The sequence below is a fragment of the Typha angustifolia genome, chromosome 15 (genome assembly GCF_048772165.1).
Source record: "Typha angustifolia cultivar Huaian chromosome 15, ASM4877216v1, whole genome shotgun sequence".
NCBI lineage: Eukaryota > Viridiplantae > Streptophyta > Magnoliopsida > Poales > Typhaceae > Typha > Typha angustifolia.
Window position 1 is genome coordinate 15963384 of NC_133253.1, and position 16577 is coordinate 15979960.

The 16577-nt window shown below is 40.2% G+C and overlaps 4 protein-coding genes across 4 annotated transcripts; 1 reads left to right on the plus strand and 3 right to left on the minus strand.

Annotated features, from left to right (window-relative positions):
• Positions 1-486: 486 nt before the first annotated feature.
• On the plus strand, positions 487-2273 carry LOC140779198 (noroxomaritidine synthase 3-like). Its single transcript, XM_073124187.1, has one exon. It carries the CDS (start codon positions 530-532, stop codon positions 2072-2074), a length of 1545 nt encoding a protein of 514 aa, XP_072980288.1. The 5' UTR covers positions 487-529; the 3' UTR covers positions 2075-2273.
• A 134-nt stretch (positions 2274-2407) lies between these two features.
• LOC140778329 (translation factor GUF1 homolog, mitochondrial) lies at positions 2408-9122 on the minus strand. The gene is made up of 11 exons (XM_073122985.1): positions 8661-9122; positions 7163-7913; positions 6848-7004; positions 6679-6733; positions 5466-5533; positions 5268-5372; positions 5074-5145; positions 4874-4987; positions 3604-3744; positions 3457-3516; positions 2408-2770 (listed from the first exon to the last, which is right to left on the minus strand). Exons 1-11 carry the CDS (start codon positions 8976-8978, stop codon positions 2605-2607), a joined length of 2007 nt encoding a protein of 668 aa, XP_072979086.1. The 5' UTR covers positions 8979-9122; the 3' UTR covers positions 2408-2604.
• A 1185-nt stretch (positions 9123-10307) lies between these two features.
• Positions 10308-12587, minus strand: LOC140778880 (pectate lyase-like). The gene is made up of 5 exons (XM_073123776.1): positions 11952-12587; positions 11167-11815; positions 10983-11086; positions 10757-10895; positions 10308-10675 (listed from the first exon to the last, which is right to left on the minus strand). Exons 1-5 carry the CDS (start codon positions 12155-12157, stop codon positions 10454-10456), a joined length of 1320 nt encoding a protein of 439 aa, XP_072979877.1. The 5' UTR covers positions 12158-12587; the 3' UTR covers positions 10308-10453.
• A 559-nt stretch (positions 12588-13146) lies between these two features.
• LOC140778491 (mitochondrial outer membrane porin-like) lies at positions 13147-15382 on the minus strand. Its single transcript, XM_073123233.1, has 6 exons — positions 15170-15382; positions 15008-15075; positions 14473-14583; positions 14134-14223; positions 13754-13962; positions 13147-13642 (listed from the first exon to the last, which is right to left on the minus strand). The coding sequence occupies exons 1-6, from the start codon at positions 15210-15212 to the stop codon at positions 13336-13338; spliced, it is 828 nt and encodes a 275-aa protein (XP_072979334.1). The 5' UTR covers positions 15213-15382; the 3' UTR covers positions 13147-13335.
• Positions 15383-16577: the final 1195 nt, after the last annotated feature.

Here is a 16577-nt window from a genome sequence, read left to right on the forward strand (position 1 = left end):
GAGTAATACCCTTTGCCAACGGCCAACAGCTAGGTTTTATCTTTGTTAGGTAACTCTTTGCCCTCCTTAAGTCAAAAGCCCATCCACCCAAGAATCCCAAAAAGAGAAGGAGATTGAAATCCTAATTCTCACAAAATTCCATATGATGGTAGCTACCATGTAGTGAAAGAATAGGTGAGAGATGGAGTCATCCTCAAGGGTGCACATAGAGCACAACTTAACAAAAGAATAATCCATAAAAATATTACAGTTAAATGTACAAAACTTTATTTAAAAAAATATGATTAATTGATTGGCATGGATTCCTTTATAAAAGTCCTCTAAATTTGAGCCATGGAAAGTTACCAGTTAACTTTCCCACAAGGTTTGGTGAGAGTTAGAAGTTACATCAGATGATGTCGATGTGCAACGCCACTCCCATGCAACCTTCATCTCGCTTCCTATAATTATCATGAAGTTTACGTGAGATATGGCAGTCCATTAATTGAGAACTCTAGAGAGAGAGAGAGAGAGAGAGAGAGAGAGAGAGATGGGTAGTATTGGCTGTTCATGGCTGCTCTCTCTTCAAACTCTCTTCTACTCCTACCCCGAGACCCTCCTCGCCCTCCTAAGCTTCCTAACCTTTTCCCTCCTCCGGCACCGCCACACAATCCTCCCGACCAACTGGCCCGTAGTCGGCATGCTCCCCACCCTCGTGTCCGAGTTCCCCCGCCTCCACGACTATGTCACCGACGTCCTCCGCCTCTCCGGCTGCACCCTCCTCTTCCGCGGTCCCTGGCTCCTCCGCATGGATTTTCTCCTCACCTGCGATCCCTCCAACGTCAACCACGTCTTCAACCTCCACCCGGACAACTACCCCAAAGGCCACGAGTTCGCCGACATCTTTGACGTCCTCGGTGACAGCATCCTTATCGCCGACTCCGACTCGTGGCGATTCCAGCGCCGCCTCGCCCACTCTGTCCTCGGCGACCGGCTCTTCCGGTCTTTCGTGGCCGACACCGGGCTCGCCAAGGTCAGGAACGGGCTCCTACCGTTCCTTGACCACATGGCGGCAAATGGACACGTGGTGGATTTGGAGGACGTGTTCTCGAGGTATTCCTTCGACACGGCTTGCACCACCGTGCTGGGCGTGGATTTCCTAGCCTTGTCGGTGGAATTTCCAACTATACCGTTTGCCGAGGCGATCCAGGAGGCCGAGGCGGCGTTGCATCTTCGCCACACCATGCCGTCGGTGTGCTGGAAGCTGCTGAGGTGGCTTAACATAGGGAGAGAGAGGAAGTTAGCCATGGCAAGGGTGGTTATAGACAAGTTCATATTCCAAGAGGTGTACAAGAGAAAGAAGCAGAGACAAGATCTCAGCGCCGCCGATATGCTCACAGTGTACATGAACTGGCGTTCGGATAGCGAGGACATGCGTAAGTGTAACTACGATCAGTTTCTCCGAGACACGACGCTGTCCTTCATGATTGCCGGCAAGGAAACCGTCGCTACGTCGCTCGTCTGGTTCTTCTACATGGTCTGTGTGAACCCTAACGTCGAGGCGAAGATCGTCGAGGAGTTGAGAGCTTTGCCGTCTGAGAAAGCCGGTCCGTATGTCGTGTTCGACGCCGATGTGCTTAGACGCTCCGTTTACCTGCACGCAGCATTTCTGGAGACTCTCAGGCTGTTTCCGCCGGTGCCATTCGAGGAGAAGGAAGCGGCGAATGCCGACGTCCTACCGAGCGGCGCAAAGGTTAGTAAGGGGATGAGGATCATCTTCTCTTTGTACGCGATGGGGAGAATGGAAGGAGTGTGGGGGAAGGATTGCATGCAGTTTAGGCCAGAGAGGTGGATATCAAAGGGTGGGAGGGTAAGGCACGAACCATCTTATAAGTTCCTGGCCTTCAATTCTGGGCCTAGGAGTTGCCTGGGGAAGGACTTGGCTCTTACCCAGCTCAAGATGGTGGCGGCTGCTATGATCTATAACTTTCATGTGGAATTGGCGGAAGGCCATGCTGTGGTACCTGCCAATTCGATCGTACTCCAGTTGCAGAATGGGTTGATGGGTGCGGTTAAGAGGAGATCAACCATTTGATCAAACTGTTTTGGGCTTAAATATGTGTGATGTTTGATTATTATTCTATGTTAACCCTTGTCAAAAATCTGCTGCCTACTGGTGTTTGTTTCTACTTTGACTTGGTTTATGTCTGTGGGATAAACATTTTATTTTAATTTTTTTCACCGCATACAGCCTACTAATTAAAATAATTTAATTTGGAGATATGCATAGTTTTTCTTCTTAATTCAAGACATATATATATGTATGTATCTTTTTTTGTTCACATGATGTATGTGAATAATAAAAAATTTAAAGAATACAGATGAAGAACTTTAATAGTTTAGGTGTCCTAAGTGAAATTATCTCTATATTTATTCTGTCATAGAACAATGTGTGTATAGCTGAATTCACATTTCTGATTTAGTAGTCAAAATTGAAGATATTTACCAACATTCTGCATACACATGATAAATGTTACAAATATTAAGCTTCCTTAAGAATCGAATGAAAAGATGCTTGGATTTATTAAATAACAACAACAATTCAAAAACTCGGCCACTGTACATTTAAGAGACCTTCAACAGCTCATGGAATGCTTCTTGTGGAATGTCGACAGACCCTACGCGCTTCATTCGCTTCTTTCCTTCCTTCTGCTTCTCCAAAAGTTTCTTCTTGCGGGTGACATCGCCACCGTAGCATTTCGCGAGCACATTCTTTCTCATTGCAGAAAGTCTGAAAACACGAAAATTTGAAGATTAATTTTTTTTGGGAACAGGAAATTTTCCTCACAACTAGGATTTCTAACAGATCAAGGAAGACTTCACTCGAGATGAGGAATATTTTTGTGCCAACTAAACATGGCCAAGTTTGAACAGCGTGGACGGCTCATGGAACAGTTCCAAAATCCATTTCCAGAAGATGCATAAATTCATAAAAGTAGCCAAGTAGCAATATTCACATATGAATCACAATAAGCTGATAAAATGTGGAAATTCACGATTATCTTTGTCCTATCCAAATCGTACAACCTTTTTCATCCTTGAAACCTGTAAATTTTCATAGCATAGACAAACATTTCTCATGACAACAGTTAAATCTTTTTAGATTAGTAGAAGTTGGAAAGGCATTTCAACAAGTAGAAAAGACTTTAAGACAGACATCAAGTAAATTTTCATAAATTTGTTCCACAGAAAGAGGTAAATAAGATTTCTATATTCTTCCTTAAAGAAATTATGCACTAGTACTCCACACATTTATGAGTAAATGCATATATTTGTGACAGCAAACAAGCATCAGAAATTCTGCAATTGGCCTCTGGACGCAACTCTGACAGTAATAACTAATAAACAGGGAGCTGGAAGAAAATGACAATTATTATATAGCTGCATATAAAAATGAAAGGTGCTTGAATATCTTACGTCTCCCTGGCAATAACCTTAGAACCAATGGCTGCTTGTATGGTTATCTCAAACATTTGCCTGCATAATGACAGAAATCTAAGCATGACAAACATACCATAATTTATTGTTTATGCATTCTCTAGGAATGAGTTAGTAGTTTTAAACCTGTCTATGAACTTCTTTAGTTTTTCCACTAATTCGCGTCCAATCCTCTGTGCTTTCAGGTTATGAACTATAGCTGCCATAGCATCAACAGGCTGACCATTAAGGAGGATATCTAGTTTAACTAGATCAGATTTTTGATACCTGCCAAGTACATTAAGACAGAATATTTCAGGATCATTGACAACAGACGTGAATAATAATCGGCGATCATAATATAGTTTTCATGATACACAGTTGCTTTTGTGGGCAGTTAAGATATGCAGGCTTATATATTCTATCACAATAAATGTTAAAATGGTTGAAAATTTTAATAGGTGGTATGCTCACTATCATCCATTAGGGTTGCATAACTATGGGCTGACACAATATTGGTTTATATTGAAGGTAGCACTAGCTCTCAGTATAATTTGTTAAAATTATTTCTAGCATCTTTTTCATTCAGAACTTCCTCCTTAGACACTTCTCACATATTGTCCTTTTATACCAGATCAGGTGCTTGTGACACATCATTCTCAGTGCAAACAGATAAAGGTTTTATTGCAAAATATGGACGCCTACCTGTTAGTGTCATGTATTCATACTCATTTGCAGAAGGCTGATTATGAGCAACAAAATCTTATGCATGAAAAAATGAATCATAAGTGATGAATTCCCGTGATGCATGGCTTGTAAGTTGAAAATTATATATATATATATATATATATAAATATATATATATATATATATATATATATATAGAAAGTACTATCTATGTATTGCGTCAAGAAGGATTACATTCTTTGGTGCTATTTTATCAAAGTTTGCATATACGTCAATAATGAGTCTAAATCTTGCTTAGACCTAAATCAATCTACGTCCAATCCATCAGAATGAGATTTAAAACAATCTATTGATCCCTGCACTAATTACTGAAAAGGACAGTGTTCTAGTCTGTTAGCATGGCAGCATAGATTGATAAGTAGTGATCGTTAAAATAGTGAGACCAACTTCAATAACAGTTCGTCTAAACTCTAAGGTGCAGGTATAGTTTCACTATTGCCAGCAACAAAAACATATACCGAAGGATCACTATATCACAAGCAGTACTGAAGCTACAGCCTTATTATCAAATGCATAGCAGAAATGGACTTCTGACAAGGCTTTCCCATAGATAAACTCAGACAAAAGGGGAAACTAGTATGATAAATTATAAGAACTAGCTAAAGTAGATGATGATATTAATGATATTTTATCTATAAGCAGGTTAATCTAGAGTGAAAGAAATACTTACTCAGAATCTTCGTAATCAAAAGTGGCATATCCAGACGTTATACTTTTCAACTCATTATAGAAATCCACAATAATCTCCCTCAATGGTAACCGATATTTCATAAGAGCCCGCTGGCTGCATAGTAATATAATCACCACTAGAAAAAAATAGCAGAAACCCTTTGACGATATATTTATATATAAAATAAAAAAGAAATTCACCTATCGATGAATGAATATTCTAGCTGCTCTCCTCTCCTTTCTGAACAAAGTGTAATAATTGGCCCAACATACCTGAGTAAATATAGAACAACAAAGCACAATGAGAAACTCACTCTCTTTTAATAATTAACAAGTAGTATGTGTGAGAAATGAGAATGCCTCTAACAACAAAAGAACAAGGAAATGGAGCTTACTCACTAGGAATGATGATAGTCGCAATAACAGATGGCTCCCAACAAGCAACTATATGTTTCCCAGGATTTGAAGAGAGTGCAGCAGGATTCTGAACTTGTATCTTACTGAACATAACAAAGAAGATCCATATTTCAAATGTAACAAACTAACAATATCACAATATCATACTAATACAACTTTTCATGATAAAAGCACACCTTCCATCTGCATATTCAAAAATATATGGCACAGTTGGTATTGTAGATATGATTCGAGCTCCGTATTCCTATGTAACACACTGTATGCATCAGAAAAGGCTTCATAAACCGTTCTTATATGAGATGAACAGTACAATGCATATTTTTTTCCTCAATTCTAAAGTGTAAGGACGTCTAGATGGCGGAAGGGAAGTGCAAATGAATGTGCCCTTTGTTTGTGTGTGTGTGTGTGTGTGTGTGTGTGTGTGTGTGTGTGTGTGTGTGTGTGTGAGAGAGAGAGAGAGAGAGAGAGAGAGAGAGAGAGAGAGAGAGAGAGAGTATAAGAAACAAAATAGAAGGTAGGCCTAGGATTAAGCTTCATTTGCCTCTATGGCCTAACCTTATCCTAGAGATGAAGATAAGCCTCTAAACCGAAAGTTGTCATATTTTCCATCATCAGAGACAAGACTATTCTCATATATAAAGGTCTTAAGACTTTTCAAAGGAGGGTTCTCCTGTGTTGCATAAGCCAAAACTGCAATCAAGATGCTAACTAGATTTATAGCTTTATCTAGAGGGACGATGTCATGCTGACAACCGATTGCAAAATTCTGCCAATACTTTTGGAGCTTTCTCATCTTCCAATTGTGCTCGAGTTTACTAATATTGTTGGGAAAAGAGCCAAATACTTGGATGATGATGATGATAGTGAAAAAACTAAAAAAGAGAAGTTAGAACAAATATGAATATTTGGAATATCAAATTGTTACACAAAGGAGACAGACAAGTTGCTAGCTTACGGCCATATATAGTAAGTTAATAACAAGATGTGGGAAACATCGACAGACAGAAGGAAAGATAACCCTAGATCTATGTAGAATGGAAGTTGATCCAGAAGTAATGACCATGGAAGTTGATCCAGAAGTAATGACCTTTGCCCTTATCAATAATATGAAAACCATAACAGCCATGACGAAAGAAACATATTAATGCATTTAAAATGAAAGGCCCAATAACTAAGTCCATACTATATAAGGCAACAGCATTCTCATCCTTGGTATCATAAGCAATCATAAGCAATAGGTATATAGCAAGTTGCACAATGACAACATATGCACCTTTTTAAATTGCAAACTGTTAGAAGCATGCTACTCAATGAAATCTAGGGATAAATATAACTTGAAGATGTATAACCAAGAACAACATAAAGACAACCAGGAGAAGAAAATTTTACTTGCTCGAGTCGTTGATTAAATACATCCATGTGAAGCAAACCTAGGAACCCACACCTGTCCATGAGATAGAAATTCATACACAAATAGTGATAAGGAATGTATAAAGAATAACTTTTTCTGGAGAGTAATAAGAAATACTAATTTCTGTTCTATGCAATACACAGGTACCTAAATCCCATGCCCAGTGCGGTGCTAGTTTCTTTTGTGACAGATACACTAGCATCATTGCAAGTTAGTCTCTCTATTGCATGGCTAAGAGCATCAAAGTCAGAACCATCAGCTGGATAGAGACCAGAGAATACCATATGCTTCGCGGGCTTGAAACCTGAAAGACTACTAAATAAGGACAACAATATCACAGAATCTAAAAATAATGGATAAAATGACTCCATTAATTACTAGCATAGTCTCCTAAGAAATCACTAATATTTCATTTGTTACAAAATTGAATTAATATGCAATAAATGGGGAGAGATATTGCACCAGGAAGTGGGTTTACTGTGCTCTTGGCACGGTGGAGAGTGTCACCAACACGTGCTTCTCTTGTTGAACGCATTCCACTAACAACATATCCAACTTGTCCAGTGAAAAGCACTCCTGTTGAGGTAAGCTCAGGATGCAATATACCGACATCTAGAACTTCATAACTTTGGCCTGTCGCCGCAGACGCAATCTTATCACCTTTCCGAAGAGATCCATCAACAACAGCAACATGGCAGATTACTCCTTTATATTCATCATAATAAGAATCTAACAAAAGCATACGCAAAGGTGAATCACAGTTTCCAGGTGGGGAAGGAATGCGCTCTATAACAGCAGGCAGGACTTGGTCAAGTCCTTGGCCAGTCTTGGCAGAGGTCAACAGAGAATCTTTTGGATCAAGATCAAACAAAGACTTCAACTGAGCTTTCACACGATCGGGATCAGCAGTAGGCTGATCAATCTTGTTAATGACAGGTATAATGCTCAGGTTAGATTCAAATGCAAGATAGAAGTTAGCAACAGTCTGTGCTTGGACACCTTGGGCAGCATCAACTACTAAAAGTGCACCCTGGCAAGCTGCCAGTGATCTTGAAACCTCATAGCTGAAATCCACATGACCTGGAGTGTCGATCAGATTCAGTAGAAAACTTGGGGAATCTTGTGCATTAGAAGCATCAGTGCAACCACTGTTATACCTATGGAACATTGTTGCAGTTTGGGCTTTGACCGTAATCCCTCTCTCTCTTTCTACCTGCAAATACAAGTTAAATACCACATTACAATAATGACAAGAGAAAGTTGAGACCTTGCAGGATGCAAACTAGTATATCTGACTAATCTCTTATTCTCATTCAGATATGTTCACTTCCATTTTCTTAACGGTTGCATAAAAATATTAGACAAAGAAATTAAGAGTTAAAAGTCAAAATGACTAGAAACCAAGTTCTCTAAAATGCTTCTTTGTTTCTAAAAGCTTAAGCTGATAGAGAATGGCAGAATTAATCTTCGACCCATAAACTTCCCCCCATGCAGAGTTGAATATAATGCTTCAAGAGTTTAAATATTAATTGTAAATTGACATGTATGTCTGCTGGGCTGCAAACTGGACCTCCCATTCCAATACTATATTCTTTTCTGAGAGAAGTGGAAACTGAATGGTGTCCCAGTTAAATGAGCCCCTTTAACCGAGTAGAGCATGCCCCGTTGGCTACTCTGGTGCCATATTAATGGGCTATTTTATTTAACAACTTAGTCTGATCAAGAACGATGGATTTAAATCTTTCTATTCTAGCAGAATTCAAACGTGTCCCGTCCTGAAACATATCATGTCAATTTGGAATTACATTTGCTAATACTCGAAGCATTGCCAACAACGACTATAAATCAGATCAGATCAAATCAAAACAATAACCAAAAGATATCTCGTACAGATCAGACATAAACAGATAAGAGGAAAAAGAAGAAGAAGCAATCTTCTTTCTTCCATTTTGTCCCACACCTGTAGCTTGTCGAGATACTGCGGCTGCCCGAGGCCCTTCTTGATGGTTCCCGTGAGCTCAAGAAGCCTGTCTGCAAGCGTCGACTTCCCATGATCGACGTGTGCGATGATGGAGAAATTCCGAATCTTCTCGGGCGGATACTGGCTCAAATCTACCCCGCCTTCTCTGAGATCCTGACGCGAATGGGAACATAGAGATCGGCCATGGTCACGCATGAGCGAATCGAGCTCGTACCAAGTCGAGATTGCTCGAGAGACTGAGGAGAGAGGGAGGAGCTTTGACCTCGCCGCCTTCGAGGCTCGAGTCAAAGCGCCCATGAGAATCGAGAATCCTTTGCTTCCGATTACCTCGTTACTGGGAGGATGGAAGGAGGAGGGAGAAGGCTAGGGTTTAAGAGGAGCCTTCCATTTGGAGAAGGTCGGGTATTAGATCAGTTGGGTTAACTTCTATTGCAAAACGAGCTCAGTCTTAGCTTCACCTTAAATTAGTTTTAACGAGTCAAAGTAGGAGCTGATTCGAGAGGAGAATATGGATAAAGAGGGTTAGGTGTTAGAATATAAAACATAAAAAAAAATATCGTAATCTAAATAATTTCATCCATTTAAATCAAATCTACTACTCAGATTAGCGGTAGAATTTTAAAATCAATGTTTGACTAAGTGGCAAATTTAAAATTTCCATCCAAAATTAATAATATCTAATATATTTTTAATTTAAGAATTGATAATTTTATTTCAACTTTCTCAATTATTATTTTTTTTAAATATATAGACATCCTAAACTATTAAAAACCTCTAACCCAAGTACCGCTAGGAACTCTCGTAAATTGAAATTTATCTCTTATTTTCTTCCGATGAAAAAAAAAAAACTTAATATAATAATTATTTAAAATATCTTTAATTAAAATAATTTGTGAAAAAATATAATAAGTTAGAAGAGGGAGAGTCTAATTGTAATTAATCTGAAAAAAATTATTAGCTAAAAAATTTTAAGTAAGTTTCATGGCTTTACCTTTTTCAATTTAGCCGGTTAACGTATTCATTAGCAATGAATGCCTCACTATTACCTTTTATTCCATATTTTTGGAATTTGTACACTTTATTTTATTCTCAAAAGAATTGAGTTTAGTTTGACTACCACCAGCAATTTTTATATTCTTGAAAAATCCATGTCATGATCAAACTCAGGTATTCTTTCACTTAAGATTGAATATAAAACTCATGTCACTGAATATTATTCCTCAAATCATACATAATTTATTAGGAAAGTTACATGGTGAATTTGTCTGGTCTTAATGGAGACGGAGAGAGCTTATGTCGTATGGAGTGTGTCCTCTAATGCTAAATAGATTACTGAAGACAAAACGATGCTTTGGTTTCCATAGACTTACAAATAGAGATTCTACTTGGAAAGGATGTCAAGATGACAATTGAGAACTCTCTGTTGAGCATATAGAATATTATGGGAAAATAGTAGTATATTTTGTGTCCTTATCTGCCAGTGATCATCATCAAAGTAAGGCAATTACAGGTGCCAAAATTGATTGCAAGTTAAAACAAAACCTTGTTTCATACTAGTAAAAACCAACTGCAATAATTATTGAGGTATGAAGCAAAAGAACAAATACATATGAATATTTATCTCTCTCTTTCTCTCTCTCTCTCCCATAATTAACCTATATGTTAGATCTCCTCCATCCCCTGTTCCTCCCTCTCCTGCAGTCATAACCACACAAACAGACATGTCTCTTTGCGGCCGTTGTTTATATCCCCTTCCAGATTCTCAGACATCATCAGCATGGCATACCCGGCCGGCAGTTGAGCGCCCCTGAGAAGCGCGTGAGCCTGGTGACAAACGTCCCCGGCTTCGCCTTGAGGAAATCGCTCTTCGAGAAGGATCTTTTGTATGGAGATCCGGATTGGACGAAGAACGCTCCGTTTTGCATCAGATCGCCCTCCGATTGCCATGTCCATGACTTCCACACATCTTGCGGCGCATAGTCCCTCTTCGTCACCTAGAATAGCATACAAAGTATTGATAAAGAGTAAGGTATATATACTACATTAATTATCGACGATCGACTGGGTATTTGTACCTCTTTGGCGGCGAGATTTGGCGGCGCGATGTATCGGTTGCCTTGGCTGATGATGGTAGGATGTTGGCTACCGCCGACGGCGTACATCAACCAATGGGTGTAGTCATTGTTGACGACATGAACAAATCCCCACCGGCACCTGCGGGGATCGAGAAGAGGATTAGAATTATATCTCTCTTGGGAAATGGCATGCGATGTGATAAAACTTTTACGTAGTGCGATCTACCTTGGCATCCTCTGAACAAGACCTCTTCCGAAGTGGTTGAAGGCAACCGTTATCTGCATGATGGCATCGGCCGAGTTGGAATCACTTGCCCCAAATAACATCACCTGCAGTTTGTGAGAAGGATAAAAGTCATGAGAAAAAGCAAGCAAAAGGTGCGTCTTGTTATCTTTCTGTTTATTCTTACGTCGTTGTGCCGGGTGAAGTGGGAGTTGGAGATGGTAATGGCTGTCGACCCCTCTATGATGTCGATGAGTCCATCCTCGCAGTTGGACATGGAGACATGGTCGATCCAGATGTTGCTGGATCCGTAGATGGAGATGCCGTCGCCGTCGCTCCTGGTCCGGATGCCGTAGTGCGTCGGGGAGTCCCTGATCATGCCGCCGCCCCCGGACTTCTGATCATGGATGTGGAGGTTGTGGATGATGATGTTGCTCACGAACTGGATGGTGAGCTGCCCGCCGTAGGCGATGTGGACGTTGGCGCCACGGCCGTCGAGGGTCTTGTTGCTGCTGATGATGAGCTCCTCGGCGAGGGTGATGATCATGTCGTGGGCGAAGATGATCCAGAGTGGCTCGTCCTGGATCACGCCGTAGCGGAGCGTGCCGGGCTTGGGGTTGACGAGGTCGTTGTCGGAGGGGTCGGTGACGACGTAGTACTTCCCGGCCTTGCCGCCGGTGGTCTTGTGGCCGAAGCCCTTGGCGCAGCTGGCCAGCCGCTTGCGGTGGCGGATCCAGTTCTTGCGGCATCTCCAGCAGCGGTCGATCGGGTTCGTCGCCTGGCACGGACCTTCATGGCGACGGAGGCCCCTCCTCGTGCTGTTCGTCTCCAATGCTCTGGTCATGCGAACGCCAACGGAGTCATAATTAATTCACTTCACATGGGACTTTCCGTAATAAGGATGTTATGGGAGCCAAAGATGAATCACGTGAAGGAATTATAGTTGACATGCATAGGAGGAGCGTGGCTTACTTGTGGACCTCGTGGTTGAAGTGGTCTGTGACGGACTCGGGGTTGGGGTTGTAGGCGGCTTCGGCCTGGGCACGAGCCACCTCTGCCCTCCTCTGCCAGTGGTCGTCAAAGTCCGCGATGCCGGCGTTGGACAAGGCGATCGAGCACACGAAGAGGATGACGGAGAAGAAAAATGAGCTCGGATTCTTGAACTGGAAGCCTTCCATGGCTCCTATCCTTCTTCTTCTTCTTGTTTCTGAATTTCTTTTCCTTTGTTTTTTTTTTTTCTAAATTTTTGTTGGTCTAAAGTTGATTTGTTAAGGTTGTTGGTGTAGGGAGATGGCCCGAATAATGTTGAAGACCCGGGGGAGACCACCAAACCCAACCAGACCAACCGACCGAGCCCAGGAGATCTAGGAAGAAAGGATCATGGTCCGCTCGGCCTGCTATGGTTTTGGGAGCGGTGGCGAGGATTATATAAGCGGAGGAAGGGTGGTTTAATATAGTGGGAAGAGGTAAGAGGAGAGGCGAGGAGAGAGGAGAACCACTGGTACATCTCCCACCAGAGGGAAAAAATAGTGCAAGTGGTTACACTTTGGTGGTGTTCTTTCTCTGTTCTATTGTTAGCTCTGGAGTTACTTATTTATGGAGAAGAGAATTCGACGGTACCTAATCACGAATTGCCAGTGGATTGACGTGAAGAATTTTCACATCAGAAACTGCTTGTTAATTAATATACAGTGGTGTGACTGACACATATTCTCTGCATGAATTAATAAAAATTCTCGCTACTCGGGTACGTTTCTGCTGTTTGGATTAATAATAAAACTAAAAAATAATATCTATCTAATTTTGTAAATTCGAAACAATATAATTTCGTTTTCTTTTTTCTATGTTATCTATAAGCTTTAATAAGAATATAATAAATTAAAACTAGTTTTGAGATTTAAGAACTTATTTAAGGAGCAAATAAATTCCATCCAAATTCGACCTCGTCATCAAATTTCATTATATATATTGAAATCCATCTAGTGGAATTAATTAAAATCTTATTACTAGATAGTTTCAAACCGCAAATTTGATCAAACTAAAGTTCTAAATTATCTAATTCCGCCATCGATTTTCACAGATTTAGTGATCCAAAACCGGGTGTCAAACAGGTCACAGCAGTGATCGAAATGGACTATGAAACGACTAAGGATTTTACATCAGCGAATAACTATGATCAAAGATAGAGAGCACATAATTCTCATATGTTAATCCACCTTAGAGTTCCAGAAAGAGAGAGACAACATCCCAGTGAAGCTAAAACCAAACAGACTATCACCTCCAGGGAATCTGAACACTTGCATTTGATGCTACCGTCCCAATCTAGGGAATTTTTTGGTTCAAACTACGTTGCCTTTTACGGCCTGAGCACCAAGGAGAGGCCAACCTTGGAGCTCTTCTCGATGGCTTTTGTGTCGATCTCACTGGACAGGGTGATGAACGATTTCGCCCTCCATTCATGTTGGATTGCAAAGCTTGCTTTACCGTAATTATTGAGACGAGCCTTGACCAAGGTCAGCGGGTCGAGCAAGTGCTGCGTGCCGAAGGTGAGCGTGTTCTCATTGCTTGAGAAGCTGTGAGTGAGCTCTGCCCCAACTGCAGTGCTCGTCAATGGGCTGACCAGGTGGTAGTATGAAGCACTCAGACTATCTCCCTTGTCATTCCTACAAGCATGCGAGTTTCATTTCATTTCGTACCGATGAATTTCCATCACATTGTTCTACATTTATCATGCCCTAAGTTACTGATAGACAAATAGTTGTGAAGAAACTTACAGAGTAAGGGAGGCAATGAGATCATAGTTGATAAAATTAACTACCGCGTTGTACTTGGTAAAATTGCCGGTTGCAGTATCAAATGATACATCAGCACCAACAGCAAGAGCACTAGTTCCGACTACACCCGCCAGGTTAACAATGGGATTGGCAGTCAGCCCAACACTAGCATTAACCCCTGCGTAATCATGCAGGTATTGCAATTCGACCTGTGACAAAGTGTAATGACAAGAGAGAAAAACCTAAGCCTTTTTTTTTTGCACACATAAATAAATAACCAAGAACATGGAAAAAGAACTGACATATATACAAATATGCAAACGGACAAGCCATGAGTGCAACAAGTCATGAGTGCAACATATATGGCAAAGTGATATTACCTTCCCAGACCTCTGATCCGGCACAATGAAACTGAAAATTGTCTTCAATCCAGGAGTACCAAGCTCATCAACAGTTACTGTAGTCAAAAACTATGAAAGGATTGCAACAAATATAAACATTAGCATCCAAATCTTTCTCAAGTTTCGTAGCACAAAAGAATATATATTAACTAAAAATTTAGATGCTCTTTGCAAAAAATTATCTAGAACTGTGAATGGTTGCATGTTGAAGGCAATCCAGATATAACAATGCACAATCTTCTCTAATTAAAAACAAAAGAGAGAGACATAGACAGGGACAAGAAAAGAGCTAATAAACAAACTAAAAGGATGACCCACATTCGACTCAGAATTCACTTTTACATCAAAACCTATATTCTTGTTCTTCATCTGATACTGAACTTCGCCAAATATTAGCTCATCCTTTCTTGTGCCCGACGCTGTTATGGCCTGCAATTTGAAAACGAAGGAAGTTGGAAAAGACATAGAAATACATTTCCAGCATAGAAATACTGACATACTTAACAATGCTGGAAACACAGAATAATACACGAATTATTCTAAATATAATTCAATCAAAGAAATACTGTACGCTATGAAGCAAACGACTTCTAGCGCTCGGAGAATTCCATGAAATGAGCATATAAGTTCTGCGTTAATATACAAGTTCTTACTGCAATTTCCCTCTTATAATTTAATAAAAAAAAGGAGAAAATCTGAATTCCTTCCTAGCTCTCATGAAACTAATATCAAAAGCATTAGTTCGTAACCTATGGCGACTAACCAGCAACTATAGGCAAAAATTAAAACAAAAAGGATAAAAAACTTTCCAAATAATAAAATAGTAGGGGAGAGAGAGAGGGAAGAAACTGACGACTCCATCGGCGGTGTAAGTAGTGACGACAAATTTCTGGTCCGTCTGGTAGTCCCTATAAAGAAGATCTGCAAGCCCCCAAAAGAAAAACATTAATAAACACATAAATCGAATTCAAAAATCGATCAATGATGCGGAAGAGAACGAGAGATGAAAGAATACCTCGAGCTTTCTTGCCGATATCGGAGTAGAGACCAGGACCCATCCTTCCCTTCGTTACTTGGAGCTCTCAGCCTCTCACTACTGCAGTGGAGGGAGTGGAGCGGAGCAGAGAAGAGAGAGGAGGATTTGAGTTTCTAGAATCCGCGAATTGGACGGCGGTGATCGTTCGGCCGAGTTTTCTAGCGGCCAAAGGAGAGGGGTTTCTCTGTCGAAGACCGTTGGATCGCATTCGGGCGGCCGCGATGCTTCGGGACATTATTGACAGGAGAAAGCGGTTGCGCACGCGTGGCACGCAATGCGGAGGCTTCGAGATAGTTCGTCCACGTTTCGTCGGTTTGGGAGGGAGGGAACGGTGATCACTTGCCTCCAAAGTCCTTTATATATTTTTAACATCAATTGGATTAAAAGTTAATTAGTTAACTTTCATAAGCATCCATACAAAAACAAAGATTTTATGAGATAATTACATACAAACTAAGTATTTTAAGATGTAAATATATAAATATTAATTTTAGAGGGACGTACACATAAATATGGGATTTATAAGGGCATACGTACCAAAAGAGACCCAAATAGTATATATGTGTGTATACGCTATAGCGCTAATCTGAGTAGTTAGAAATTTTAACCAATGCGGTTGTGCCGTAAAAAATTATTAACGTTATTGTTAAACAGTTTATCATAGCACTTCAATTGCCAAGTAAGCACTCTTATAGAACGTGGTTTCCCTCTCCTTTAACTTAATATTAATTTAGGATTTAGTCTCAATCGTTCATTAGTTTGTCCTTCACGAATAAATTCTATAATTTATGGCAGTAACATGCTTTCATCAAAATCAATTGTTTTTAAAGCTATATTATTATATAAACTGTTGATTCGTGTAGGCATTTACACAATAGTAATTATAATACTTTGATAGATAATTTTAAAATTATAACCTACCTATGAGGAAAAGGTAGTCTATTATATATATGAAAGAACACTTTGCTATTCAATAACTCACCATGTACGAAGTAGTCATTTAAAGCTTGGCCATCTTGAGATCTCCTTCTTCTCGTTTGCTTCTTAAACCTTTTCACGGGTCAAACTTTATAATTCATCATTGCCTTGCCATTTTTCTTTTCTAAGCCGGCATTTTGACTAATAGATACAAAAGCAAGCAATCCAAGCCGGCAAGGTCAAGAGATTCTTAGATGAAAATAATGAGCTGACTTTCTCTGTCATCCTATATAGCCCAATAAATATTTCACATGAAACCCAAATAATTGAGGGTCAAAATTAATAGATCTTCTCACTATCTCCAGATTCCATCTAAGGAATTCTAGCCTTCCAAGGTGCAGATTTGCAGGAGAGTCTAGTTCTAAAGTACAAATCCTTCTTTTTATCAAGAAAGCCAGGCTAAGGCTTT

What these genes read in the sequence shown, in the direction of transcription:
- LOC140778880 (XM_073123776.1), bottom strand. Translation starts at nt 12,157, where the DNA reads ATGGAAGGCTTCCAGTTCAAGAATCCGAGCTCATTTTTCTTCTCCGTC. An exon ending in CTTGTTCAGAGGATGCCAAG is followed by an intron (nt 10,896 to 10,982) that starts GTAGATCGCACT and finishes CGATCCCCGCAG; the next exon opens with GTGCCGGTGGGGATTTGTTC. An exon ending in CAAATCTCGCCGCCAAAGAG is followed by an intron (nt 10,676 to 10,756) that starts GTACAAATACCC and finishes ATGCTATTCTAG; the next exon opens with GTGACGAAGAGGGACTATGC.
- LOC140778491 (XM_073123233.1), bottom strand. Translation starts at nt 15,212, where the DNA reads ATGGGTCCTGGTCTCTACTCCGATATCGGCAAGAAAGCTCGAG. An exon ending in AAGTGAATTCTGAGTCGAAT is followed by an intron (nt 14,224 to 14,472) that starts GTGGGTCATCCT and finishes ATCCTTTCATAG; the next exon opens with TTTTTGACTACAGTAACTGT. An exon ending in CTCATTGCCTCCCTTACTCT is followed by an intron (nt 13,643 to 13,753) that starts GTAAGTTTCTTC and finishes GCATGCTTGTAG; the next exon opens with GAATGACAAGGGAGATAGTC.
- LOC140779198 (XM_073124187.1), top strand. Translation starts at nt 530, where the DNA reads ATGGGTAGTATTGGCTGTTCATGGCTGCTCTCTCTTCAAACTCTCTTC.
- LOC140778329 (XM_073122985.1), bottom strand. Translation starts at nt 8,978, where the DNA reads ATGGGCGCTTTGACTCGAGCCTCGAAGGCGGCGAGGTCAAAGCTCCTC. An exon ending in TTAATCAACGACTCGAGCAA is followed by an intron (nt 5,534 to 6,678) that starts GTAAAATTTTCT and finishes TGTGTTACATAG; the next exon opens with GAATACGGAGCTCGAATCAT. An exon ending in GAATATTCATTCATCGATAG is followed by an intron (nt 4,988 to 5,073) that starts GTGAATTTCTTT and finishes ATTACTATGCAG; the next exon opens with CCAGCGGGCTCTTATGAAAT.